The sequence below is a fragment of the Symphalangus syndactylus genome, chromosome 5, assembly GCF_028878055.3.
Source record: "Symphalangus syndactylus isolate Jambi chromosome 5, NHGRI_mSymSyn1-v2.1_pri, whole genome shotgun sequence".
NCBI lineage: Eukaryota > Metazoa > Chordata > Mammalia > Primates > Hylobatidae > Symphalangus > Symphalangus syndactylus.
The window spans coordinates 31,304,054-31,330,924 of record NC_072427.2 but is presented as its reverse complement, the minus strand read 5'-3'; the positions used below and the strand labels follow the sequence as shown (position 1 = coordinate 31,330,924).

General features: G+C 53.4%; 1 protein-coding gene and 1 long non-coding RNA gene across 7 annotated transcripts in view; one reads left to right on the top strand and one right to left on the bottom strand.

Moving 5' to 3' along the window:
* ARID3B (AT-rich interaction domain 3B) overlaps positions 1-16,539 on the top strand; it is a 61,625-nt gene extending 45,086 nt beyond the window's left edge. Inside the window, exons 5-9 of one of the 6 annotated variants that reach the window (XM_055277780.2) lie at positions 7,945-8,128; positions 9,271-9,554; positions 9,681-9,935; positions 11,254-11,352; positions 13,877-16,539. In XM_055277780.2, coding sequence (XP_055133755.1) covers positions 7,945-8,128; positions 9,271-9,554; positions 9,681-9,935; positions 11,254-11,352; positions 13,877-13,965 — 911 coding nt within the window. In that variant the 3' untranslated portion in view covers positions 13,966-16,539. Of the gene's footprint in view, positions 1-7,944; positions 8,129-9,270; positions 9,555-9,680; positions 9,936-11,250; positions 11,353-11,919; positions 12,536-13,876 lie in introns of those variants that run through there. The other 5 variants (XM_055277777.2, XM_055277778.2, XM_055277779.2 and 2 more) reach the window with 5 other exon arrangements.
* Positions 16,540-20,246: 3,707 nt separating this feature from the next.
* LOC134736597 (uncharacterized) lies at positions 20,247-23,026 on the bottom strand. Its single transcript, XR_010120691.1, has 2 exons — positions 22,617-23,026; positions 20,247-20,981 (listed from the first exon to the last, which is right to left on the bottom strand). It is a non-coding gene; the product is annotated as an uncharacterized lncRNA (long non-coding RNA).
* Positions 23,027-26,871: the final 3,845 nt, after the last annotated feature.

The following is a 26,871-nucleotide window of genomic DNA, read 5'->3' as shown; positions in this document are numbered from 1 at the left end:
AGTAAGTGTTTGGCCTGCTTACACCATGGGGAAGTTCTGCTGGGTTTTGAGAGTCTAGTGGCATGACAGCACTGGAAGCTCAGACAGCAATGCACTGCTCAGGCCAGAAGGCCCATGAGGTGTGCCCCAGACCAGCCAGCCTTCCACTCCTCTCCTGGAGATGCCATCCAGATCTGCCCAGTGGCAGGCAAAGCAGGGAAGACTCTGCAGTCCACCTCCTTCTGACTCATTGGCCAGTTTCTCTGAATGCAGTTGTCATAGCCATAATCTTTTTTTTTTTTTTTTTTTTTTTTTTTGAGACAGAGTCTCACTCTGTTGCCCAGGCTGGAGTGCAGTGGCGCGATTTCGGCTCACCACAACCTCTGCCGCCCGGGTTCACGCCATTCTCCTGCCTCAACCTCCCAAGTAGCTGGGATTACAGGCGCCTGCCACCACATCGGACTAATTTTTGTATTTTTAATAGAGACGGGGTGTCACCATGCTGGACAGGCTGGTCTCAAACTCCCAACCTCAGGTGATCTGCCCACCTTGGCCTCCCAAAGTGTTGGAATTACAGGCATGAGCCACCGCGCCCACCCACCATAATCTTATTATTAGGCATAGCAGAATACAATATTACATTTACTGTTGAACTTCACCTAAAGAGATTAGTCCAAGCTGGAGTAGCAAAAAAGGTAATGAGTTTAAAATTAGCCTCCAAGGTTGTAGAACCATCAGCTCTCCCATGCGTTACAGCTGGGAGTGTAAAGGGATACAACTACTTTGGAAGTCTGTTTGGTAGTGTTCGCTAAAGCTAAACATACCTGGACCTTGTTACCCAGCAGTTGCATTCCTGGGTATATTCCCAACAGAAATGAGTGCTTGTGTTCACTGAAAGATACAGGTAGGCATATTCATAGCAGCTCCATTCATTATAGCCAAAAACTGGAAAGAATTCCAATGTCCATCTGTAGTAGAATGGATAAATAAATGTAGCATAGTCACATATCAGAACACTACACAGCAGTAGAAAGTTATGAACTAGCTGGGTGCAGTGGCTCACACCTGTAATCCCAGCACTTTGGGAGGGTGAGGCGGGTGGATCACTTGAGCTCAGAAGTTCAAGAGCAGCCTGGGCAACATGGTGAAACCCCATCTCTACCAAAAAAAAAAAAAATTAGCTGGATGTGGTGGCACCTGCCTGTAGTCCCAGCTACTTGGGAAGCTGAGGTGAGAGAAGTGCTTGAGCCTGGGAGGCAGAGGCTGCAGTGAGGCAAGATCACGTCACTGCACTCTAGCCTGGGCTACAGAGTGAGACTCCATCTAAAAAAAAAAGTTATGAACTACTGCTATATGCAGCTGGGATGACTCTTAGATGTGATATTGAGCAAAAGAAGCCAGACACAGAATATATACTATGTGAGTCCATTTATATAAAGTTCAAAAAAAATATGTCAGAATGGCAGTTTATTTCCAGAGTGGGTAGGGTGGAGGGATGGATATTGATTGGAAAGAGGCATGAGAGAGTTTTCTAGGGGTGCTGGAAATGTTCTATATTTTGGCCAGACATGGTGGCTCACGGCTGTCATCCCAGCACTTTGGGAGGCTGAGGCAGGCGGATCACCTGTGGTGAGGAGTTCAAGACCAGCCTGGCCAACATGGTGAAACCCCGTCTCCACTAAAAATGCAAAAATTAGCCAGGCATGGTGGCAAGCGCCTGTAATCCCAGCCACTTGGGAGTCTGAGGCAGGAGAATCGCTTGAACCTGGGAGGTGGAGTTTGCAGCGAGCTGAGATCACACTGCTGCACTCCAACCTGGGCAACAGAGTGAGACTCTGTCTCAAAAAAAAAAAAAAGTTCTGTATTTTGATTTGAGGGATGGTTGCGGAGGTGTATTTGGAAGTACACATCTAGCGAGCTGTATGGTTAAAGTTAATGCACTATACTGTATGCAAGTTAGACCCACTCATTGGGCAGTTGGAGGCAGAAGGCTTAAGGATTCTTGTCAGTCCATACTAGCATATTGGCACATCCTTGCCTCTGGCCTGTCTTGTGGAACAGTGTAACTACAAGCTGCACGGCAGACTACCAGACACTGCTGCCTGGTTTCCCAGTGGGAGACCTTTCTTTTTCCTTTTCCTTTCCCTTTTCTTTTTCCTTTCCCTTTCCTATTAAAACTTTTGTTAGAGGTTCAGGTGGTACGTGTGCAGGTTTGTTACATGGATATACTGCATGGCCCTGAGGTTTGGGGTACGATTGATCCCGTCACCCAGGTAGTGTGCATAGTACCCAATAGGTAGTTTTTCAGCCCTTGTCCCCTGTAGTAGTCACCAGTATCTGTTGTGATATTCTCTATGAACAAGTCATGGTGGAAAATCAGCAGTCATTTCTCTGCTGGCTTCTCGGGAGCAGGCCTAGAGCAGGGCAAGAATGAAGATGCAGAGGAATGTTCAGGAAGCCTGCCTGCCTGCGCACATTCCCTGCTTAACACAGGTCTTAACTCTTCCAGGCTCTCTGGTCAGCTCTCTTGACAGTCAGGCTATGGAAATGATTAATGATCTTTCTCAAAGCCTGGAAAAAGCAGCAAGGGTCCCTGGCAGGGCCACACCCTGGGTCCTGGGCCCTCACCCCTGCCCAGTGGGCAGGAAGGCAGCCATATGAGTCTGTCTGGGGTCCCTGCCCCTGTTTGCTTCTGGACTTCCCTGGAACTGGCCCATTCTCTGCAATGGGGAGGAAGTGGCTTTCCCTTCAACACTCTTATCATCTCTCATCTTTGTCTCCAAAGCCAGAAGAGGCCATCTCTTCTGCCCTCACCCCTATCCCCAGCTACATCTTGGTTGTCTGAGTGGCAGGAAGGAAAACAAAGTACCAGGGAGCAGCTTTTGTTTGGCCATATCTGCACTGGAAGCTCCTGATCACAGCTGTGGTCTGCTAGTGCCAGCGTCCAGCGGCATTCCCACCAACAAGGGTTAAAGCCCCAGGAGTCCCGCCAGCTTCACTGGGTCCATGGCCCTCATAAAAGCCTTTTACATCCGTCCCTCGGGCTGCAGGCTCCCTGGCTGAAATCTGATAAGGGGCCTCTTTGTTGCAACTGTCAGTCTCCTTTATTGAGGAGGGAACTGGAGACCAGCGGCACTTCTTGGGGTGCAGATAAGGCCCTGGATTCCTGTCAGAGAGAGCATGATGAATTACCCTCAATCCCAGCTCCTGCTTTGATAGCAGTGACTGACAGTCCACAGGCTTTCCCATCAGGTGCTCACCCCCTTCTGGGAGGCGTGATGGGGGTGGAGATTTGGTCTCCTGTAGGGCCAACACCAGTGACCCACAAAGAACTCTCTTCAGTGGGTGTTTGCCTCCTTCCTGGTGCTCTGTGGGTTGCTTTTGCATTTCTTGTGGACAGAGGCCTGTCTCTCTCAGGTGAAGAGCTTCCTTAGAGGAAGCTAGAATACAGCCCAGAGAGCAGGCCAGAGACCCCTTGCTCCCTACCGCAAAGGCTGGGAAAGGAGCCATTGCTTGTGGATGTGAACTTCACAAATCTGGCCTTAAGCCCGGTGCCCTTCACAGAGAAAATCTCAAACCATCTGTATCAAGGCCACTTGACAATATTACTCTATAATTCAGGCAAGTTCCTAAAACCATGTGATTCTCCCTTTGGTAATAATCACAACTGTTAATTTTTGTTTATCGATTTATATATTGCTGGTTTGAAGGTACATCAGCAGAATTTTTGTTTTAATTTTTTATTCATAGACTTTAGAACTGAAAATCATCTAGTCCAAATTCCTCACTTCACATTTGCGGAAACTGAGGCCTGAGTCTGTCGATTGCCTATTGGTTCTTGTTCAGCAGGTAAACTTAGCTTAAAGGCCTTCTCTCTTTCTTCATAGTAGAATCTACTTTGGACAAGAGAAATAGCTACCAGGTCCATTAAGCACAAAGCAAACTGCTGAGACCAACCTGCAGATTCTGCCTCTCTCAGTTGTTAGAAGAATCAAAGACGCGGGAGGCTTTTGTGTCTGGATTATGTGATGGGAGAAAGCCCCACTGTCATCGAAAGAGCCCTCGGCATAGCCTCCTCTCTGTCAGCATAGCTTCCTGTTTCTGATGGCACCAAGGGCCAGCCTGCACTGGGAGCCACTTTAACAGTTTCACAGAGGGCCAGCCACAGGGAAGAATGCGCCCAATCTCCTTATCAGCTTGATCTCCAGAACCAGGGTGCCTGATCAGGGCATGGGGGCTCGTGTGAGGAGAGTCCACTGTGGAGTGAGGAAAACAGCTTCCCAAGTATGCGCCAGGTGGAGCTGGGCCACACAGCAGGATGCAGGGGCCACCACCATGGTTTCCAGTGCACCTCTTACTTGCGGTTTCTCTGTGGTGTGATGACAGTTCCCAGAAGAGTCCATTTTCCCCTCTGGGAAGAGATCACTTATTAGTTAGGTTACAACCTTGACTTCAGACACCACTGTGACCCTTCCTTGTCTCCTCAGGTTCTGTATCTGCCATTGTTCCCCTTGCCCTAAGCAGTTCTCAGTCTAATATAATACAGTCACGTTGTGTGTGACTATAAAGAGGCTAATTTTTAATGAAATTTCTACATCTATAACAATGTTGTCCTTCAAAGATGCCATCTCAAATAGCCAGGCAATTAGTCCAATGACTACTCAAAATGAATTTGTAATTCCTCTCTGGGGAGTTGCCTTCAGAGGCAGTTTGAACCACACTAGAAAATCTCAGCCAGGTGCAGTGGCTCACGCCTGTCATCCCAAAACTTTGGGAGGCTGAAGTGGGAGGATTGCTTGAGTCCAGGAGTTTGAGACCAGCCTGGGCAACATAGTGAAACCCCGAGAAACATTTCTGGGTAGGTTAATTTATTAAACGCTGTAAGGTATGGTACGCATGGTAAAGGAAAGACAACCCCTGCCTTCATAGAGCTGACAGTCCTCCTGGGATATCGGATGAACAGATGTGAAACAATTAGAGAAGGACAATTTGCTAAACTTATAGAGGCGTGATAGAAATTCTGAGAGGGAAGAAACCCACGTGAACTGGGGTAGTGAGAACATGCTTCCTGGAAGGAGTGGATATGGAAGAACACTGTGGAGGATTTGAGTGGAGGCAGAAAAGAGCGTGTTTTGGTGGCGATAGGGAGAAGGCCTAGCGAGTTGGAGTACAAGTGAGTTGCTCGGATATGCCAGGAATACTTCACATGTGATCTTCTAAGGGAGTGTTGAGGAACATGGGTCATGCGATTGGACATGTGAGATGGGCTAGGTAAGCAATAAGAGTTTTCGTAGGTTTTTAAACAAGGAGGTGAGTAATATGGTAAAAGTATTTTAGTAAGATTGGCTGCAGTGTGCAAGTTGATCGTATGGCTAAGAGGCTACTGCAGGCATCTAATTGTGGGCCAGAGAGGGCCTGGACCAGGATGGTGGCTGCAGGCCAAAAAGGAAGATGCCTTTGAGAGGTACCTCCAAGGACGAATCATGAAGCCTTCTAATACCCTGAAAGTGGGTGATAGGGAGAGGAGAGAAGCCAGTGCTGACACGAGGTTCCTGCCTTCCTGCCTAACTTCCAAGGGTGGTAGTGTTGCTGGGAAAAAATGAGGTGTGGGGAAAGGGAGCTAGTTTAGGGGAATGAAGATGAGCCCACCACAAACATTCTGACTTGGAAGTAAACGGGTCACATGTGTGAAGATGCCCTAGGAGCTTCTGGAAATGTGAGCTTAGGAGCTCTGTGTGAGGGGACCTTGGGAGTGGTCCTCTCAGACACTCCAGGTAATGCCTTGGAAGGTGTGGACTCAAGGCCATGGGTGTGTTTGGGCAGATAGGCCTCAAAAAGGAGGTTGACGTTAGCCCTGTCCTGCTGGGGGCCCACATCAGGCTTTTGTCTGTCTGGTAGGGGGAAGGTTTACTGTCCAGAACAACACTGGGAGAAGTCAACCAGCACATGAGCTGTGTGTCTTAGGAGTATGCCAGTAATCCTCTGTTATTTTACCTATGAATTTGTGGATCTAATTCCATGACCCCTTTGTCCTTGACCCTCTAAGGACCAGCAGGTAAAGATAAAGGTCTTCAAGGTCACTAACTCCCTCCCCACACTTAGGAAAGAGGCCTAAGCCAGGTGCTGTGGCTCACGCTGCAGTCCATGTGCTTTGGGAGGCTGAGGCAGAGGACTGCTTGAGCTTAGGAGTTTGAGACCAGCCTGGGCAACATAGGAAGATCCTGTCTCTACAGAAAATGTTTTTAAATTCCCTGAGTGTGGTGGTGTGTGCCTGTATTCCCAGCTACTCAGGAGGCTGAGTGGGAGGATGGCTGGAGGTTAAGGCTGCAATAAGTCATGACTGCACCACTGCACTCCAGTCTGGGCAACAGAGTGAGACCCTATCTTTGAAAAAAAAAAAAAGAAGAAGAAGAAGAGGCCTGCTCCTGCCGCAGCAGCCCCACATATCCATGCCCACAGTGCTTCCTTTTCATTCTCTGGCTTGAACCATCCTGTAAAAGAGTTGGTGAGGCTGCCATTCAGAGCTGAGAAAACTGCCGTGCCTTTAGGGAAAGAAGGCGGATGGAGCAGAAACAAACATCTCTTCTCTGCTCAGGCTGGCTTAAGGTCCACCAGGCAGCCCAGTGAGACATCAGCAAGACTGGGGCAATGGGAGGGAGCAAGGCAGAGGAGCAGCAGTCTGTGTACAGTAAAAGGAGTTTGCCATCAAAAGGCAACAAGTCTCATACCCTGCCCCGGACGGTGACCCTTCCCTGTGGAATTCTCCCCTCTGACCTCCAGATCATTAATCCCGAGGCTGCCAAATGACAGTCATCCATCACGCCTCCTGACGAGCATCCCAGCCGGCTGTGAAAGGACTGGCCCCGCCCTCACCACGTCCCCTGGTGCTCATTAGTAGCCCTTCCTTCTCGGTGCCAGGTTTCCTAATCAAGTCCCTGGCTCCTCTCACTTCCCCTCAGGGCCATTGGGCGGAAGCTGCTCTGACCCTCCCCCTTTCAGAGGCCAGGGAGTGGGTGGAGTGATTGGTGTGGGGAGAGAATTGAGTGGCTTTTCATTCCCCTGGAGACCGGTGTGTCCAGCAGCTCCTTTGACATGGCAGGGCACACGAGAGAGAAAGAAACCATTTCTCCATCAAGCAGGAGAGGAGAAAGCAGGCATGTGCAAACAAGCACACACTTTTTCTTTTTTTTTTAAGACAGTCTCACTCTGTCACCCAGGCTGGAGTGCAGTGGTGCGATCTCGGCTCACTGCAAGCTCCGCCTCCCAGGTTCACGCCATTCTCCTGTCTCAGTCTCCCGAGTAGCTGGGACTACAGGCGCCTGCCACCATGCCAGGCTAATTTTTTTTTGTATTTTTAGTAGAGATGGGGTTTCACCGTGTTAGCCAGGATAGTCTCGATCTCCTGACCTCGTGATCTGCCCGCCTCGGCCTCCCAAAGTGCTAGGATTACAGGCACGAGCCACCGCACCCAGCCAACGAGCACACTCTTACAAGCAGCACTGAGCACTGCCAGGAGGGTGACTAGGCAGGGCTCCCCTTCTAGAAAGTCAGAGAAAGGCTTCCCGGAGGAAGCTGCCGCTGAATGGAGTCTGAAAGCTGCAGAGATAAGTCGCCAGATCACTAGGAATAGTCTGGAATCATCCTGCTAGCAAAACAAAAACAAAAACACACACACACAAACTAAAAAACAAGCACCTTTGAAATCATCTAGTCTGGCCCTCTTATTTACAGACGGCAAAACAGAACCAGAGAGGCTAAGTGCTTTGCCAAAGGCCCACACAGCGTGTGCATTGGACCTGTCCTGACAGCTAGTCTGAGTGTTCAGGCTTGGGGAGTTTGAGTTAAATTACACTTCCAGATTCATGAGCATTGTTTCCAGCTCAGCTAAAGGTGGGCATACGCGGAATCTTTCTTCTCAGCCTGATGATGATCCCACTGTCTCTTTCTCTCGTTGGACAACCACAGGGACCCCCATCAACCGAATCCCCATCATGGCCAAGCAGATCCTGGACCTGTACATGCTGTATAAGCTGGTGACCGAGAAGGGGGGCCTGGTGGAGATCATCAACAAGAAGATCTGGAGGGAGATCACCAAAGGCCTGAACCTGCCCACATCCATCACCAGCGCCGCCTTCACGCTCAGGACCCAGTGAGTGGCCAGGGCCTGGGGGAAGGAAGCCAAGGCTGGAGAAAGGGGATGTTGTAACCTAGAGGAGAGGAAGGAAGGAAATTCCTTTGTATGGTTAGCAAGATGAGTGGATTCCTGAAACAGTGGGGAGCTTTCTGAGATGAATCCCTCACTAAACCAAGTAGTGATGAGAACCACCATTTACCAAGTGTCTACTCTGTGCTGGTACTTACTATTTCATTTAAACCTCACAGTCAACCCTGTAAAGTAGGTATGCCCCCATTTCCCACATTACAAAAATGAAGTCCCCAGGGTTAAATAATTTGGCTAAGGCCATACCAGCCAGTCAGTGGTAGAGCTGAGATTCAGACCTAGGCTTCTGTCTCTAAGACCTGTGCCCCTCCAGGACATTGTCTTCCAAACAGCATCTCCACCCCAAGTGGCCCCTCTTACCTGACATTCAGCTTACCCAGCGGCAGAGGACCCAGAGAAAGGCAGGTAGGAAGGCCCCCTTGGATTGGTGACCTGGTTTTGTCAGCATTTGAGTTAATTACATGGGTGATGGAAGCGGTGAAACCAATAGTAGCACTGAAGAATGAGGGCCAGAGAAGAATCTTTTCTTCTGGAACACTCTGGAAGTTGTTCTGTGAAGAGTATGCAATGAACAACTGACATCAGTTAGGTAGCATGTTGTAGCTGAAACCAGAATGGCAAGGTTCTTGGGTAGAGAACTGCTTGTTGGGACCTAAGACACAAAGAATGACAGTGTCTCCGTCGCATGCACAATGGGAAGAATTGCTCCTATCTGACTAGCCCAGCTCTGAATGGTTATAAGATCAAGAAGCCAGAAAGCCCTTGTAAAACATGGTCCTAATTTTTCCCAGGCTTCAAAACAAATGTGAAAACGCCAACTAAGATGTTATTTATTTCCCCTAATGAATGGTGCTTCAAAGTAGAGCGTATTTAGGATTGAGTGACAGTCAGAGGAGGCTGGGGCAGAGTGTCCAGCCATCCCAGACTTTTCTGCCAAGTACACCAAGGTTGCAATCCTCTGCCCTAGAATCCTGCCCAACAGAGACTGCTTCCAGAGACTCACCAACCTCAACTGGGTGGTCTCTGGTGCTGTTTTGGATTATTCTCCCTGCTTGCTTCCTTTCCTCCAGGTACATGAAGTATCTGTATGCCTATGAGTGTGAGAAGAAAGCCTTGAGTTCCCCAGCCGAGCTCCAGGCAGCCATTGATGGCAACCGCAGGGAGGGCCGGCGGCCCAGCTACAGCTCCTCCCTCTTTGGCTACTCACCTGCTGCGGCTACTGCTGCTGCCGCTGCCGGGGCCCCTGCCCTCCTCTCCCCACCCAAGATCCGCTTTCCCATCCTTGGGCTTGGCTCCAGCAGTGGCACCAATACCAGTAGCCCTCGGATATCTCCAGCAACCACTCTCAGGAAAGGTCAGCAGGGCTCCTGGGGGAGAAGGAAGAAAGGGAGGAAGGGATGCCAGTTTCCCTGTGTTCAAGACTGGGGTTTTAGGGCAAGAGGGTCAACTGTGGATTGGTCCAGCTCCAGTTCCTTTGCAGGTGATGGAACCCCAGTGACAACAGTGCCTGTGCCAAATCGTCTGGCTGTGCCCGTGACCTTGGCAAGCCAGCAGGCTGGTACTCGGACTGCCGCACTGGAGCAGCTGCGGGAGCGGCTGGAGTCAGGGGAGCCTGCTGAGAAGAAGGCATCGAGGCTGTCCGAGGAGGAGCAGCGCCTGGTGCAGCAGGCCTTCCAGCGCAACTTTTTCAGCATGGCACGGCAGCTCCCCATGAAGATCAGGATCAACGGCAGGGGTGAGCCAGGCTCAGGGCAGGGCCTTCCCTTCCTGGAAACCCCAAGCCCATTCACACCTCCTGGGACTGGTGGGGCAGGGGTGGTGAGGCACATACTCCTGACCTGGAAGAGGCCCCTCCAGGTTCTGCCTTCCAGGCCCCCAGAAGAGAGGCACTGAGATCTTAGTTCACCAAGCTGAGGTTGTTTGGTAGAGGGGACCACATGTTGCCTCAGGCAGTGCCCTGTTCTCTAGTAAGAGGGAAAAGCAGTTATTCACAGAGGAGGAGCCAGAGGCTTTCAGAGAGCTGCTGTGTTTCCCCACCAGCCTTTACTCCAGCACCTCACTGGATGTAGGCAAGAGCAGGGCACCGTCTGCAGGTCTGAGAGGAAGACACCCCATGTTCCTGAGGTTCAGCGAGGGGCCAAGTTGCCCCGGGCTGGACAGCGGGACTCAGGAATATAGACAGAAGGAGGAAACACAAGTTTGGCAGCATACTTGACATCCTTTCACTTCCTCTTCACATTGTTCTGGTGCCCCACATTCTCTTCCTCAAGCCACACGCCCCTTTTCCCATTCACATACATTCTTTCCCATTCTGGTCCTGATGCTATCTCAAAGCAAACATGAATGAGATGTGTGGGAAGGAGCCAGGTGTGAAGGGAGCTGTACGTATTCCCAGGCTGCCCCTCCCTACCCCATTGCCCCTGGGGAGCAGAAGGAAACTGGGAGGTAACAGCTCATCCAGGGCCAGGTGCCCTGCTCCTGCACAAAGCAAAGGGCTGTTAGAAAAGACAGCTCACCGGGAAGAATTCTGAGTGGGGTGAGCCAGGCAGAGGCCGTGTGTGCCCGCACTTGCAGCCTTCCACAAACGCCAGTTGCCTAGGTGGTCATGGAGGGGAGGGACTGAGGGTGTACACTCCTCTCTTTGAGGGACTCAGAGTCAAAGGAAGAGGCAGGTGGGTCCTCAAAGTTGGGGCTGGCTCTCATTGATCTCTGATTTCCTGGGCCTGATGTGTAGTGTAGCTCAGGGTTTACCCGTCACATGGAAAGTGCCAGTGCAGAGTGATGGGGCCAGAGCCGGCCTCCTTGCCTACTGTGATTCCTTTTCTCTGGGAGCAGAGGGAGTTGGGGGGATGAAATGGGTCAGTGTAAAAAGCCAGCAACAGGAGGTTGGCGAGCCTGGGATCTCCTGCTATACCCTACACTCAGGACAAGGTTACATAGATGCCTTCTAACAGCGTGAGGCTTTGACCAGGGGTGGCCAGACAGCATCAGAGAGGACAGCAGGAGTGCTGTGGAGGGCTTGACCAGGCCCACTGTCTCCCTGTCCCCAGCAGAAGACAGAGCAGAGGCCTCAGCTGCAGCACTGAACCTGACCACGAGTAGCATTGGGAGCATTAACATGTCTGTGGACATCGATGGCACCACCTACGCAGGTGAGGCCCTGGAGCTCTAGGAGAGGCCCACGTCACCACAGCTAGCCACAGGGCAGCTCTGCGGCTGGCCCTGCCTCTTACCCTCTGTCTGAACACCTCCCACAGTGGCTTCCTTTTTCCTGGTCTCAGAGTTGCAAAGGTCTAGTGGTCCTCTGGACTAGTAGAGACTGTGGATTGTTAACAGGATGATAGGTCCCTCCCACTTTGGCAGAAACCCTTCACCTAACCCTTTTAGACCAGTGGTTGACTCGTTAATTGAAGAAGTCAGTCAGTGTCCCACAATCCCCAGGTCTTCTCATGCACAACCTTTCTCTGACTGTAGTTCAGCTCTTCTTTTCCTTTTGCAGACTGAGACACAGGCAGAGGAACCCCAGTATAGCAGAATCAGCTTGCATTGTTAAGCTCCCCACCCCCCACTCTTTTACAGTTATCTCTTCCTAAACCTAATTTGGTAACAGTGTTTTGTTGGTTGGTTGATTTCGCACCTTTACAGAGTCTTTCTAAGGGTTTAACTTAGTATTCATGGTGGCACGGTGGCTGATGCCTGTAATCCTTGCACTTTGGCAGGCTGAGGCAAGAGGATCACTTGAGCCCAGGAGTTTGAGACCAGCCTGAGCAACATAGCAAAATCCCAAATCTACAAAATACAAAAAAAGTTAGCCAGGCATGGTGGTGCACACCTGTGATCCCAGCTACTTGGGAGGCTGAGGCAGGAGGATCACTTGAGCCCAGGAGGTCGAGGCTGCAGTAAGCCGTGATTGTACCACTGCATTCCAGCCTGAGTGACAAAGCAAGACCTTGTCTCAATTAAAAAAAAAAAAAAGAGAGAAGAAACAACTTAGTATTCATAAAAACAGCAGTCTTTTCCCATTCCCATTTCATTGGTTTACAGATGAGCTTGGGAACAAGCCCACCTGACTCTTGTTAAGCACAGCATTGCTAGGTGCAGTGGCTCACTCCTGTAATTCCAGCATTTTGGGAGGCCAAGGCGGGTGGATCACGACGTCAGGCTATCGAGACCATCCTGGCTAACACAGTGAAACCCCGTCTCTACTAAAAGTACAAAAAGTTAGCCAGGCATGGGGGCGGGTGCCTGTAGTCGCAGCTACTCGGGAGGCTGAGGCAGGAGAATGGCGTGAACCTGGAAGGCGGAGCTTGCAGTGAGCTGAGATCACGCCACTGCACTTCAGCCTGGGCAACAGAGCGAGACTCCATCTCAAAAAAAAAAAAAAAAAAAAAAGCACAGTATTATGAGTGGGGGCCACCAGGCCTGGGCCAGGGCATCGCCCACCTGTTTTACCAAGGGCCCAAGGGCATGCGGAATGTAAGCCAGCCTGGCAAGGTGTCCCATGGAGACAGGCGAAAGCCCCACAACTGCACCTTTTTTTTTTTTTTTTTTGAGACGGAGTCTCGCTCTGTCGCCCAGGCTGAAGTGCAGTGGCGCAATCTCGGGCTCACTGCAAGCTCTGCCTCCCGGATTCACGCCATTCTCCTGCCTCAGCCTCTCCGAGTAGCTGGGACTACAGGCGCCCGCCACCACGCCCGGCTAATTTTTTGTATTTTTAGTAGAGACAGGGTTTCACCGTGGTCTCGATCTCCCGACCTCGTGATCCGCCCGCCTCGGCCTCCCAAAGTGCTGGGATTACAAGCGTGAGCCACCGCGCCCGGCCCACAACTGCACCTTCTATCACAACTGGGAGTGTTTCCTCAGGGCCTACTCCCATTCTAAGGGCCACACCCCCTCAGAGCACCACCCTGCAGTCCTCCTGGGAGCATGCTCTGGATCTCTGCTGGGCTACTCGCCACAGTCATCAGAGAGAGGACAGAGTGTAGAGAATCAGTGGTGCCAAGTGGGCTCACCAGTCATGCTATGTCTGCAGACTCTGCTCAGAGGTCTCTACCTGTCACAGGAGGCCCCTGGAGGAGGTAGGGCCTGGTGCCCTTTGCCTCTTCATTGTGCTGTGGTTTGGGAGGGTTGGGGGTTGGAATTGGGTCCATGGAGAGAACAGGGAAGTAGGAATCAAGGCCTGGATCTTGATACCCTTTTGTCCTCTGTCAAGGAGAAAGGAGAAGGTAACTCCTTCCCTCTCAGAATGAGGAAGGGTCAGAAGTTGAAGGCTCCTCAAACCCCTGACAAGAAGGGAGCCAGTCACCCGCCCCACCTGGCTCTGCCACCCAGGCTGGAGTGCATTGGTGCGGTCATAGCTCACTGCAGCCTCAACCTCCTGGGCTCAAGCGATCCTCCTGTCTCAGCCCCCCAAGTAGCTGGGACTACCCATGCCCAGCTAATTTTTAAAAATTTTTTTATAGAGACAAGGGTCTTGCTGTATCACCCAGTCTGGTCTCAAACTCCTGGCCTTGAGCTATTCTCCCGCCTCAGCCTCCCAAAGTGCTGGGATTATAGTTGTGAGCCACCACACCTGGCCTTGGTGTTCTTCTTGGTGTACCCTGGGTACACCTGTCTCAGAGCATTTATGACATTTTAGCAAAATTACTCTGTCAACCTATCTGTCCCCCTCCCCAGCCCATCAGCACTTCAAGGCAGGACAGCATTTGGATCTTCTCCCATCACCCCCTAGCGCAGTGTCTACAGTGGAGTCAGGCACAGGCTAGGCCAGCGGTGAATACTTACTGAAAGGAGCTGGCCCTCCCCTTCGCTCTTCCTCTGCCCACACCTGCTTCTCTTCCACCCACCAAGGTGTGCTGTTTGCCCAGAAGCCTGTGGTCCACCTCATCACGGGGTCTGCTCCCCAGAGCCTCGGCAGCAGCGCCAGCAGCAGCAGCAGCTCTCACTGCTCACCAAGTCCTACCTCATCCCGGGGCACCCCCAGTGCAGAGCCCTCCACCAGCTGGTCCCTCTGATGAGCAGGACCCAGCTTCCCACTTGCCACTCTCCTGTCGAGAGTGAAGGAAGTTGATGCACAGAATTTACCTCATCTCACGGAGCCCACGTCAACGAGCACCATTTGGCCAGACATTGAGAGTTTGGACGTGTCCGTCTGTCCAGGCTCCATTCAGGTCCTGCTGTACTCTGGGGGCAGGGAGAAGCTAGAGGGGCAGGACAGACAGCGTTGTCCAATCAGGGATTGTCCTGGAGAACTGGGTGGGGGTCTGTGGGTGTCCAGCTTCCTCCAGGGTCCCCAGCCACCTCCCAGCTTGGGGCACAGTGTATCGACAATCTGTCAGCCGACACAGGGCTGGAGGCCCTCCATTTCCCTTCCCCTTTAATTTATTTCCCTGCCCCTGCCTTCTGCCATGACCCCAGGGCCACTAGTCTCTTCCCCTGTTTTTAAGTCCCATGTGGGGCTGCTAGGAGCCAAGAGCATGCCTTCATGCCCTTCTCTGCTGAGCATGGGATGGGGCCCTTCCAGCCCACCTTGCCTACTGTTAGGTTCCTGGGGTATGGGTCCCTCAAACACAAGTCTTGAATCAGTCCTCAGGGCCCCAGATCCCCCTTCTGATGGTCTGAAGGAAGAGGCTGTGAGGGCAGTTCAGGGCCAGGGCCCACAGGGCATCTGCTGACGGGAAGGCAGAGCCTCGGGGCTGCCCAGCCCTGGCACCTGCTTCACACGGACCCTTCTCTGACCCCCCAAACCTCATACTCCCCACTTGCCCTTATTGGCCTGCTTTCCCAAAAACAGCCCACTCATCCTTTCCCCAGCCCTCTTCAGCCCTCCCCAGTCCTCCCCAGTCCTCCCCAGCCCTCTTCTGTTTCTTATGGGGCCATCTCAGCCTCACCATCCCCCCACGTGCCGATGTCAGGTTCATTGAAATACCTCAGATTTGTAATTGTTGATGTTTGAGTCTTCAGGAAGTATTTGCATCTCTGAAATCTTTTTTATATGTGTTTTGCTGACTTTTTTTTTATTTTAAAATTTTTATTGTTGTAGCACCAAAGAAATGAAAACAGATCACCCCCAAAGCCAAGCAAGTGATTGGGTACCCCGGCCCATCTGGCCCTTCCCTCAAGCCCAGTGAGGAGGCGGGTGGAGGCATGCAGGGGAGACGACTCAGGGATCGCGGGGGCGGGGAGGTGGAGTGGAGAGGCCCGCTCTCACACCAGGTCGGGCCCTGAAACCGCACCAGTTCTGAAGACCATTTTCTGCCACACCCCATCCCCCAGCTGACCAGGGAGGCAGCAGGACACCTCCCCATCACTCAGCATTCCCAGCTCAGGGCACAGGCAGGCTGGGGTCCTCGCTGGCCTTGCCAGAGGTTGAGCCACCCCAGGGTATGAGGAGATGAATAACTCCACAGCTCCTCCTGGACCCTGCGCAGGAGCAGGCAGCTCCTGTGCTGTAAAGAAAAGTTGATTCTTGCCTGCGGCTCACCTCAGTCGAGGAAGCCCTGGAATGTTCAGCAGACCACCACCACTGTGACATGGGGCTGTGGCAGTGGGAGACACTGTGCATGGCTTGGGTGTGTGTGGCAGCGTGGCTCGCATTCAGTCCTGTGTAGGAGAGGAAAGGGAATCAAAAGCTTGAGCACAAACAGATACCTCAGCCCGGTAAGCTGCAGCTCTGCTCAACTGCGTCTTCTCTCAGCCGTCCACACACGCTCACCCCCACTCCCACACATACATATACCCCATCTCCTGGGGGCTGACCTCGTCTGGCCTCAGCCTGCAGGGTGTGAGCAGAGAAGGGCATCTGGGACCTGGTGCCAGTGAGGAGCCCAGTTGGCTGGCACTGGGCCCATTTGAAGGTGTCTCAGACATTTGGCCAGTATGTCTTTCTCAGGGGTTTGGTCACAAAGGATGGACTCTTCCCACCCAGAGGATGCAGGGAAAGCACACTGTGTCTTTCTGGTCACTGGATCCTCTCCCTTTCCCCAGGCAGCTCGCCTGGCCACACCGTTGGAGTGAACCCTCACTGCCCTCAAGGACAACAGCAGGGTGTCACCCAGAGCCCGATGGGGGGTGCCAGCAGGTGCCCCCAGGAGTGGGGCCTTAGCCCAAGCAGAGATTCCCCTGAAGGTGCCATCAGCCAGGGCAGCTCTGTCCCCTCCTGCTCCCCATCTTATGTGTATTCTAACCAGGAAAAATGTGATAGCACATGGGTAGCCTAGGCAGTGAATAAATACCTCAGATGTCCTCCTGCAGCAAGTGTCTGTATATGTTGTGATTATTTTCTATCTTACATGTTCTCGAATGTTTATATTTCAATAAACCTCTACCTCTTCACACAAGCAGGTCTCTCTCAGTTGCTTTGAGTGGCCTTTCCACTGGACAGAACTGGGGAGAGGTGAGCTCCTTCAGAGTGAAAGGGGACTGAGTGAACTACTCCTGACCCCTTGATTTCTCCTGAACCTTCTCCCCTTCACCCACGCCTTCTTCAAAGGGAAAGCTCACTGAGCTCACTCTCAGCTTACCCTCTGTGTTAGCAGGTTTCTCTGGCATTACCTCACCATCAGAACTGACTCCAGTGATGTCACATCAGTGTCCTGGCAGGCACAGGGCTAGCGGGTCACCTTGATTCAGCAAGCCCCTGTAGAGCTCCTGCTGGGTCAGACGATAAGGGAGGACCCACAGGGTTATCTAGACGGAGATGGATTCTTTAGACTACAGCATCACTGGGACTCAACAGCAGGCTACCAGTGGTAGGAGACAGAAGCTGCAGCAGCTGCAGAACTTCTGGAAGGCTTCCCACAGGTGGTAGCGTTAAAGCTGGAAGAGTCAGAGTTTGCACCTGGAGAGAGCAATTCTTGCAGAGGAATACATGCATACATACATATGAATACTTATGGAAATGCTGTGGCATCAAAGGACCTGGCATTGGGGAACTATGGCTGGTGCCTTGAGTCAGTGGGTGGTGGGGCGGGGGGTGGAATTGGGAAAAAGTGAAGCTGGGGCCAGGATTAATGGATTTGGGGGCCATCCTCTGCGAATCAGGATGTATTTTCACCAGGGCATAGGCTTAGAAGCTTTTCTAGAAAGGTGATGCCAGGCAACCTGCCGGGCGTGGAACCCTGGGGCACAGCTCAGGCCTATCCCCAGAGCCCTTCTCTACCATGATGCACACTCCTCTGGGCATATCCTGAAGATGTGCAGAGAGGCAGGCCCTGTGTGGACTGGTAATTGCCTCTGCCATCCATGACAACGTACTGACCGCACCTGTTTATGTAACCATGTGAGGTCAGGCTAGCAGGGTTTCCTATCCGGCATTTTTTTTGTGTGTGTGTATACATATATATGTGTGGTTTTGTTTTGTTTTTGAGACGTCTTGCTGTGTCATGCAGGCTGGAGTGCAGTGGCACAATTATAGCTCACTGCAGCCTCAAACTGGGCTCAGGCGATCCACCCACTTCAGCCTCCCAGATAGGTGGGACTACCGGTGCATGCCACCACGCCTGGCTAATTTTTTCTAAAAAAGTTTTTGTAGAGATGAGGTCTCGCCATGTTGCCCAAGCTGATCTTGAACTCCTGGGCTGAAATCATCCTTCTGTTTCAGCCTCCCAAAGTGTTGGGATTACAGGCGTGAACCACCACACCCAGCCTCTGGCATTTTGAAATGCTAGAAAAAGAGGGTGTCAAATTTTGAGGGACGCTCAAAAAATCTTGAGCGTCCATTGCTGATTTTTTTTAATCTTGTGAAAAAAAAATGACTGATACTTTAGTACTTTACTGGTAACCACTCATTGGTATCACACTTCACAACTTCTGGCCACATGGAAATTAAAAGGACCCATCTAGGAGGGAGCTGAGTGATGAAGAGCAGAACCAGGCCCAGAGGCATTTGAGATGGAAACAGCACGTGGTGGCTGGTGAGGCGGGTATCCTGGGAGAGTTCTGGCAGAAGTGGCTTCCAATAGAAATGATGAATCTCCGTTCCTTTTCAAATTAAGAAAATATTGGAGAATATCTTGACCTTAAGAAGAATTTCTCAAGCTAGACCCTTCAAAAAAGTTGTAGTGGCCGGGCGCGGTGGCTCATGCCTGTAATCCCAGCACTTTGGGAGGCCAACGTGGGAGGATCACTTGATGAGTCTGAAACCAGTCCTGGCAACATAGCGAGACCCTCCTCTCTACAAAACAAAATTTAAAAATTAGCCAGGCAGCCTGCTGGTGTGCACCTAGCCCATAATGATTTGTTTCTAATGCTTATTCTTAAGACAAAAACAAAAAGTAAAAGGGAGAGGTGGCAGAGTCACAAATAGATGTTTTGTCTAGGAGAAAATACAAATGGCTTGACCTCATTCGTGATCAGGGAAATGCGCAAGAAACCACCTCACATTATTGGATATAGACACAAAAGTCACGGTACCAGGTCCTGGCAAGGATGAGGAGCAGCAGGAACTCTCACACTCTTGGGCTAACCAATTTGGAAACCACTTTGGCATTACCTAGTAAAGCTGATCATGCACTTGGCCCTAAGGCCCTGTAATTTCACTCCTACGTTTGTGCCCCAGGAGATGGGCAGGAAGGTTCACACAGCACTGATGGCTGCATAGTAAGTTGGCTGTGAAACTACCAATTGGCCGGGCACGGTGGCTCACGCTTGTAATCCTAGCACTTTGGGAGGCCGAGGCGGGCGGATCACGAGGTCAGGAGATGGAGACCATGGTGAAACCCCGTCTCTACTAAAAAAAAAAAAAAAAAAAAAAAATTAGCCGGGCGTGGTGGCGGGCGCCTGTAGTCCCAGCTACTCGGAGAGGCTGAGGCAGGAGAATGGCGTGAACCCGGGAGGCGGAGCTTGCAGTGAGCCGAGATTGCGCCACTGCACTCCAACCTGGGCTACAGAGCGAGACTCTGTCTCCAAAAAAAAAAAAAAAAGAAACTACCCATTGAACCTGGTATGGTGAAGTCCCACAGCTAGGGAGTGGAGGAGCTGGGGCTGTAGTTCAGTGGCTGCAGGGCCTACAACCTGTGCCCTGAACACAAGTGCTAAGCCCTCTATACACGTTATCTCATTTCATACTCCACCCACAGCTCTATAAGGCAGGTTTTTTTTCTTTAAAATTATTTGTTATAAAATTATAGAGACGAGGTCTATGTTGCTCAGGCTGGTCTCGAACTCCTGGGCTCAATTGATCCTCTCGTCTCGGCTTCCCAAAATTCTGGATTACAGGCGTGAGTCACCGCGCCCGGCCAAGCTAGTCATTTTGTTCATTTTTCAGATGAAACTGAGAAACAGAAATGTGCTGAAAGTCACATACTAGTGAATGGCAAGGCTGGGACGGAACTCCAAAGCGGGTACCCTTAATCTCTCCCCCAAGTCCTCCCCTTCAGGGAGGGGAAGACGCCAGAGGGAGGCAGAGGATCTAAGAGTGGTTGTTCCCAGATCTCTGCTATGCTACGCTGCGCCCAGGCGAGGATCCCCGAACGGCCTCCAGAAGCTCCTAGAAAAGCCTGCCCGGCTGCAAGCCACTGGCCCCGCCACGCCATTGGCCAGGGTTGAGTCACGTGCCCTCCCCAGAGCCAATGGGAGCGAGGGGGCAGGGTGACCGGGAATGACCGTAGCCGCCCGCGCTGCGCGCCGGGAGATCCACTACCGGCTGCGCCTCTGCCCCTGCGAGGGGCACCCGTGGGTCTCTGGGAAACGGAATGGAGGGTCTTATGGAAGAGAAGGTTTGGAACCACCGCTGGAGGGAAGAGAAGAAAGCAAGCAGGAGTGGCGGGAACAGGAAGGGACTAGGGATAGAAGCCGGGCTTGGACACAGTGAGGCACGAACCCCGACAGACACAGAGACAGACAAGGGGTGCTGATCTCCTCACTGGGCAGGGTGGGCAGGAAAAGGAACAGGAGCTGGAGCTAGAGCGAGGGCTACGGGCGGCGAGTGGATACCCGGCCTCAGGGAGGAGCTTCCAGCAGGACAGGGGTCTCCTTTGGAGCAGCATCGGGGATGTTTGCTCGGCAAGGGCTCTTTGTGCGAAGTAACCGAGGCCAGTCAGGCTAATGGCGGCAGAGAGGAGAAGGATTTATTCTTTTTTTTTTTTTTTTTTTTTTGAGACGGAGTCTCGCTCTGTCGCCCAGGCTGGAGTGCAGTGGCGCAATGTCGGCTCACTGCAAGCTCCGCCTCTCGGGTTCATGCCATTCTCCTGCCTCAGCCTCTCCGAGTAGCTGGGACTACAGGCGCCCGCCACCACGCCCGGCTAATTTTTTGTATTTTTAGTAGAGACGGGGTTTCACCGTTGTCTCGATCTCCTGACCTCGTGATCCGCCCGCCTCGGCCTCCCAAAGTGCTGGGATTACAAGCGTGAGCCACCGCGCCCGGCCCGAGAAGGATTTATTCTTGCACCCAGGGTGTGCGGAGGAGCCCAGGGGCAGCTGGACCTGTGTTGACGTCCGGAAGGGCCTGGAACCCGGGAAGCTCTGCCTGCGGAGGGTATTTCTCTCCCTCTGAAGACACCTCAAAGTTCAACCTTATCACCTCCACGCATGAGACCGCCGGGGGCTGAACTAAAATCTCACCATCCCAATTCCAGTTTCTGGGAATTGTCAGCTCCATTCGCTGTCATTGAAATCCAGCTTTTTTCACGAGGTGAATAACAGGGCAGTTGACAGTTCCCAAGTTTTCTGTGTCCAATCTTCAGCCCTGGAGGGACTCTTCTGCTCCAAGTCCAGCGATCCCAGGAGGGGGCCCACTGGTCCAGTACGGCTCAGTACCCAGCCCTGGATCCATCAGCTGAGGCTGGAAGGAGTGGGTCATGAAGAACTCAGCACGAACGCAGCTGGGTACGAATTCCCAGAGGTGTACTGTCCCTCCACGGTACCAAGGACCCCTCCTTTGAGAAACTGCTTCACTGAAGGCGCGGATGGAGGGAGGGGTCAGCAACAGAGTTGAGAGGGGTTCCGGGGGCACACGGCTCAGCCGGAGGAAGCAGGCTGGGGAGGGGCGTTCAGAATGGCCACATGACCTCGAGGGGAATGCCAAGCCTCAGCCCACTTTGCCTGTGGCTCCTGAGGATGGTCATGCTGTCAAGCTCAGAACAGCTGAGAAACTACCTTTCTGGGGCAGATTAGGGGACTTAGTTGCTGGTTTGCTGTGTGACCTATGACAAACTCTCTGGGCAGTTTGTCTGAAATGGGGCCTCTAGTGTGATCGGAGACACAAGTGAATGAGAACTCACTTTGAAATGTCTAAAGCCCAGTGCCTAAGGCCTTCCTTGGCAAGACAGAGGGTCCCTGGTGGGCACTGTCCGATGGCATTAGGGCAGTAATTGGGCCAACCAAGCCTACAGGCTCGCAGCACCCTCTGTGGTGCTGGGCACTGCCTGCCCAGCTCTACTCTTAGCCACAGAGTCCCCTGGGAAAGTGCCAGGTGGTCTCATCCACCAAGAGCCATATTGGCAACATTGTGCCAACATGGGCATTTCAGGCCTGTGGCAGGGAGGGGACAAGGAGTGGTTTCTGCCAGGGAGGCCTCTGACTGCAGTTGCCTATGACAGGCTCCAGGCTTCAGGCCTCATAGAAACCCTGGCCTTGGGGGCTGAAGGCACAGCCAAAGGGGCCTCCCCTCTTCCCAAGTCCTTGCCCAGCTGCGGTTGCCTAAGGTCTCTCCTTTTTTTTTTTTTTTTTTTTGAGACAGAGTCTCACTCTTACCCAAGCTGGAGTGCAGTAGTGCCATCTTGGCTCACTGCAACCTCCACCTCCTGGGTTCAAGCGATTCTCCTGCCTCAGCCTCCTGAGTAGTTGGGATTACAAGCACGTGCCACCACGCCCAGCTAATTTTGTATTTTTTAGTGGAAACAGAGTTTCCCCATGTTAACCAGGCTGTTCTTGAACTCCTGGCCTCAAGTGATCCACCTGCCTCAGCCTCCTAAAGTGCTAGGATTGCAGGTGTGAGCCACCGTGCCCAACTCACTGAGGCCTCTCAATCCAGCTTCTCTATGCCAGGACCCTTCAGCTCACTGGGCAGGGATGCAGGGCCTGACCTCAATCTCTTGAGCTGCAGAGTGAGGCTGTGAATCTGCCTCCTGCTGGCTCTGGGCACAGTTTCTACACTGCCTGGGCACTGCCCCTGGCTTCCAACTTTTCTCAGATGCCCTTCTTTGGGCTCCAGGGCCATGGCTGGGATCTGGGGGCAGATGAGACAGAGGCTGATACCATGGGGGTCAGAGAGGCAGGGCAGGGGGTAGCTTCCGCTCTGTCCAGGGACGGGGAGGCCAGCTCAGGAATCCATTTAGAACCAGTAAAAGCCTGAGCTGAAAGGGCCTTTCTAGCCTTCTGTTTCCCCTCTACAACCTGCAGATGGGAAGGCCATGGGACAGAAAGGAACTGGGCAGAGGTCACTCCCCACCCCATCTAGAGGGTCCCCATATGCTACCTTCAGGGGCTGCAAGGTGGAGGTGGCTGGAGGCTCCTGTCCTGGTGCTGGAGCCCTTCGTGCTCAGACCTGCAGCAGCTCCCACTCCCTGAGGACACAATTCTCAGCCTGACCGTCAGAACTCTTAGGGTCTCCTAGACCCCATCGGCGGCTCTGACCCTCTTTTATTAAAGCCCCCAAAGAGCACCTGAGGCAAAGGACAGCATCCCCCACCCTATTGAGCTCCTCATTGCAGGAGCTCAAAGATGATGACCTCAGTCAGAATGAAATGGTATTTAAGCACAAGCCAGTAGCTGTTGTCAGCCTGGGTAATGTGCTGTATTGTCTGTCACTGGCAGCTCTGCATTACATCAAACTATTTCCTGAATATCACAAGAAGTGCAAACAAAGCCTTATGGATTGAACATTGCATAAAATAGGCTTTGTGCTTGGCGCGGTGGCTCACGCCTGTAATCCCAGCACTTTGGGAGGCCAAGGCGGGCAGATCACCTGAGGTCAGGAGTTCGAGACCAGCCTGACCAACAAGGAGAAACCCCATCTCTACTAAAAATACAAAATTAGCTGGGTGTGGTGGCACATGCCTGTAATCCCAGCTAGTTGGGAGGCTGAGGCAGGAGAATCGCTTGAACCCAGGAGGCAGAGGTTGCGGTGAGCCGAGATCACGCCATTGCACTCTAGCCTGGGCAACAAGAGCAAAACTCCGTCTCAAAAAAAAAAAAAAAAAGGCTTTGTGACTAAAGCCTGTATGCAGCCGCCCCTGGGCACATACACGTGGTTTTATGACTTAGGTACTGACTCAGCGTAACTGGACCCCAGATACAGGAGAAACTGAGAAGAACAGAGAACACAGGTACCGTCCCTGGTGCACTGTGTCCCATGTCATCCTCACATCAATCCCGTGTCATAGATACTGTGTTCCCATTTTACAGAGAAGGATACTGAGGCTTAGTGAAGGCAAGACATGCTCATGCTCGCCAAGCTGGAGAGTGGTGGAGAGTGAAGTGTAAAGACTTCTTGGTTCTACGGCCACTCCTTCCATCCATTGCTACAGGTCCAGGGGCCCAGGTAATCTGATTCCCTGTGCCCCACAGCCCACCCTGCCAGACCCCCTCCTGCTGCTGCTTCTCCTGGCTTCCCCTCTTCAGAGAGGAGAAGGCAGACCAGGAGATAGATCAGGCCTCAGGCCGCTGCTTAGCCCCACCCGTCCTAACCCCTGAGGGGATGAGAGGGCAGCCTCCACAACGTGTCCCTAAATGCCCCTGCCCCCCTGCCCCAGGTTCTCAGAGAAGAGGGAGAGCTGTGGGGGCTGAGGAGCATCTCTGGGAGGGATGGTGGGGTTTCTCCCCGAAGAGCCCCTCAGATGCAGGCACCCCTCACCCCGCGGTCACTGCTTCTCTACCAGCTCCTTTTCAGCTGCTGCTGCAGCCTCAGTTTCTCAGGGAGGGTCTCCACCAGCTTGGAGGTGAGTGGGGGGAAGCAGTGAGCACATTCCAGGCTGAGCCCTCCCCGTGGGCAGCGAGGGCTTGGGAGGAACTTGAGTGACAGAGTGTGGGGAAGGAAAGATCAAGGCCATCGTGGGCACCATGCGGCAGGCACCAGGGATCGGGCATGGGGGAGCCTGTGGGAGCCATGCAGGCCAGTCAGAACACAGTGCAGGGGGGTAGCTGCTGAGCACCTGGTCCTGGGCAGCCTCCAGGGCCCACTGCTGAGCTCTCAGCTCTGAATCTCGAGCTTCCAGCACATTGCAGACCTTCTCGAGCTCAGTCTGCATCTCAGCCAGCTCTGAACCCACCTCCTGCAAAGAAGTCTGTGATGGAGGAGGGTGGGGCTGGCGCGTGCCTTGATCTGGAGCCTCCCCAAGAACTTCGCTCCCCCTTGGATTCAGAGCTCCAGCCTCACAGGGGCCTTCCTAGGGACTGTTATTTGCCCCAAAGAGCCCACCATGGCGGCATCAGGTGTAGTGCTGACGGAACAGCACCAGGGGAGGGGGCGAGAGGGCTCACCTTCCCCTCCAAGCTGTGCAGGTGACTGAAGTCCAGAACACTTGCCCTGAACCCCTGATCCTTCACTTCCCTCTTTTACCCTGAGTTCCGCAGCGCTCCCCATATGGATAGCACTGCCTAGCCCAGGAGCTCCTGAGGGCAGGCCTCACATCACATTCCATCTCCACATCCTTCCCAGGGTCCCTGCACAGGGCTGGACCTGCAAAGCCTCGCTCCCCAACGCACTTGTTTCATCACTTCAATTGGTGAGTCCACCCTGCCAAGGAGTGATGCCTAGTCCCCTCTCAGGGACACGCTGAGGTTGTACGAGGACAGGGCAGCCGGGGTTCCAGGCCTGGGATAAGTCTAGGCTGAGTCCTCGGTGCTCAGTGGAGAACCCCCATCCTGATTCATTGGTTCCAACAAGCCAGGCTTCCTACTCCATCCCCTGCCCCCCGGCCCAGGCCCTGCCTTCACTTCACATGGCCCCTGTCTCAGCTCCTCCAGCTCCTGGAAACAAGGGCCCAGTGTGGTTCCAGAGGGCCCAGTCCATGTGGCAATGGGAGACCAGAGCCAAGTTCTCTGCCTGGGAGGTCTCACGTCCATCCAGCCTGATCTCAGGGAAGGCAACCAGGGCTGCCCCACACCAGCTCTCACCCCTGGATGGGGCTGTCCCAGCTCCACCCCAGTTGGCCCTTGAGCTCACCCATTGGCCTCTGGTGGAGTCCACACTGCAGACTCCAGCTCCTTGGCAGACCTGGGCTCCCACAGCTCCTGGGGGATGGGAGGCAGAAACGCTGCTGGGGTGTGGCAGGGACAGCAGGACCCTGTCCTCTTGCCCCCACCCCATTCTGTGTTCTGTGCATCATTAGCTCCACCAAGGCCACTGGGTAACTCAGGAGGGGCACAGGCCCAGTTCTATAGAGCTGGGGAGACTGACGCAGGGACAGTGACCCAGTGAGTAAACTGAACAGGGTCATAGGATCACTGAGTGTCAGAGCTCCCCAGAGTGCCCCCGGCACCACACCCAATGTACAGATGGAACCTGAGCCCCAGAGCAGTGAGGGGCTTGGCCAAGGCCACTGGCCAGGTTGTGGCAGAGGTGGGACTGCCCCAGTGCCATCAGTGTTTGTGGAACCCGTAGCTTTACCAGCCAGTGAGGATTCTCAGCGGCCCCACCCACAGGCTGTGGGGCTGGAGGTGTGTGGGTGGGGCTTGGCTAGTGCCCACTCAGGTAAATGCCTGTGTAGTACCCAGGAGAAGCCACAGTGGGCTGGGTGGGGCAGGGGTGAAGTGGGACCCACCTTCCATTTGCAGACTCTGGGGGCTGGCCTGGGGTCTCTGCTGGGGTCTGCCCTCTGGACAGAGGGTAGGTGGAAAGGACTCAGGAGCACTTGGGCTGCTCCAGGGTGGCTGCCCTCCCTTCAGGCTGGCAGGATGTCCAGATTCTTATGTCCCTGTCCTTGGGTGGGCAGGCTCAGGCCACCTTGACCTGGGGGCACCCAACCCTCACTCCTAGCAGCTGGTGCTGAGGGTTCTGGTGCCAGTGGCAGCCAAAGTCCTGCTCCTGTCCACAGGCACCCAGCTCAAGCTGGAGGGCAGTGCCCTTTCTGTTCACGGACAGATGGGCCATAGTAACCCTGGAGGCCCCACACCCCTGGGCCTGAGCTCCCCAGTACTCAGGGCCAGGGTGGGGAGCTTGGTACCCATTAAATACACAGGAAGCTGAGGCCCCATGAGAAGAGCTGTGGCTGTGGCACAGCCCGGGCCTCCACTTTATTGCACAAGGCCCCTGACTTCAGGCTTGGGGAGAGTTTTAGGGTCCTTAGGAGGGGTTCCTTGGGGGACCTGACGGCAGGCGGGGCCACCTCACACCACCCTAGGCAGCCCAGCTCCTGCCCACCTTTCGCCTCTGGATCCCAGCAGCCATCTGGTCATGCTCCCTCTCCAGAGCCTGCATCCTGCTGCTGTGGCTGGCCGGGGAGGGGCAGGCTGCATCCCCATATAGGGGCCCTGCTCCCCCATCCTCTCTTCTGAGCCTGCAGAAACCCTCACCCTGGCTTTTGGGTTTGGGCAGGTCCAGCCTGCAGAGGGAAGCGGATCTCCTCCTGGGCCCCGGCCTGCCCTCCCTGGCTGGCATGTGGACTAGGGGCGTGGGGGCTCACTGGACAGTGCCCGCCCAGACTCACGGCAGCTCCTCCTGCGTGCACTCTGGCCTCTCTGCAGCTGTGTGAGGGTCCTGCAGTTACATGATGGGAAAAGCAAGAGGGAGC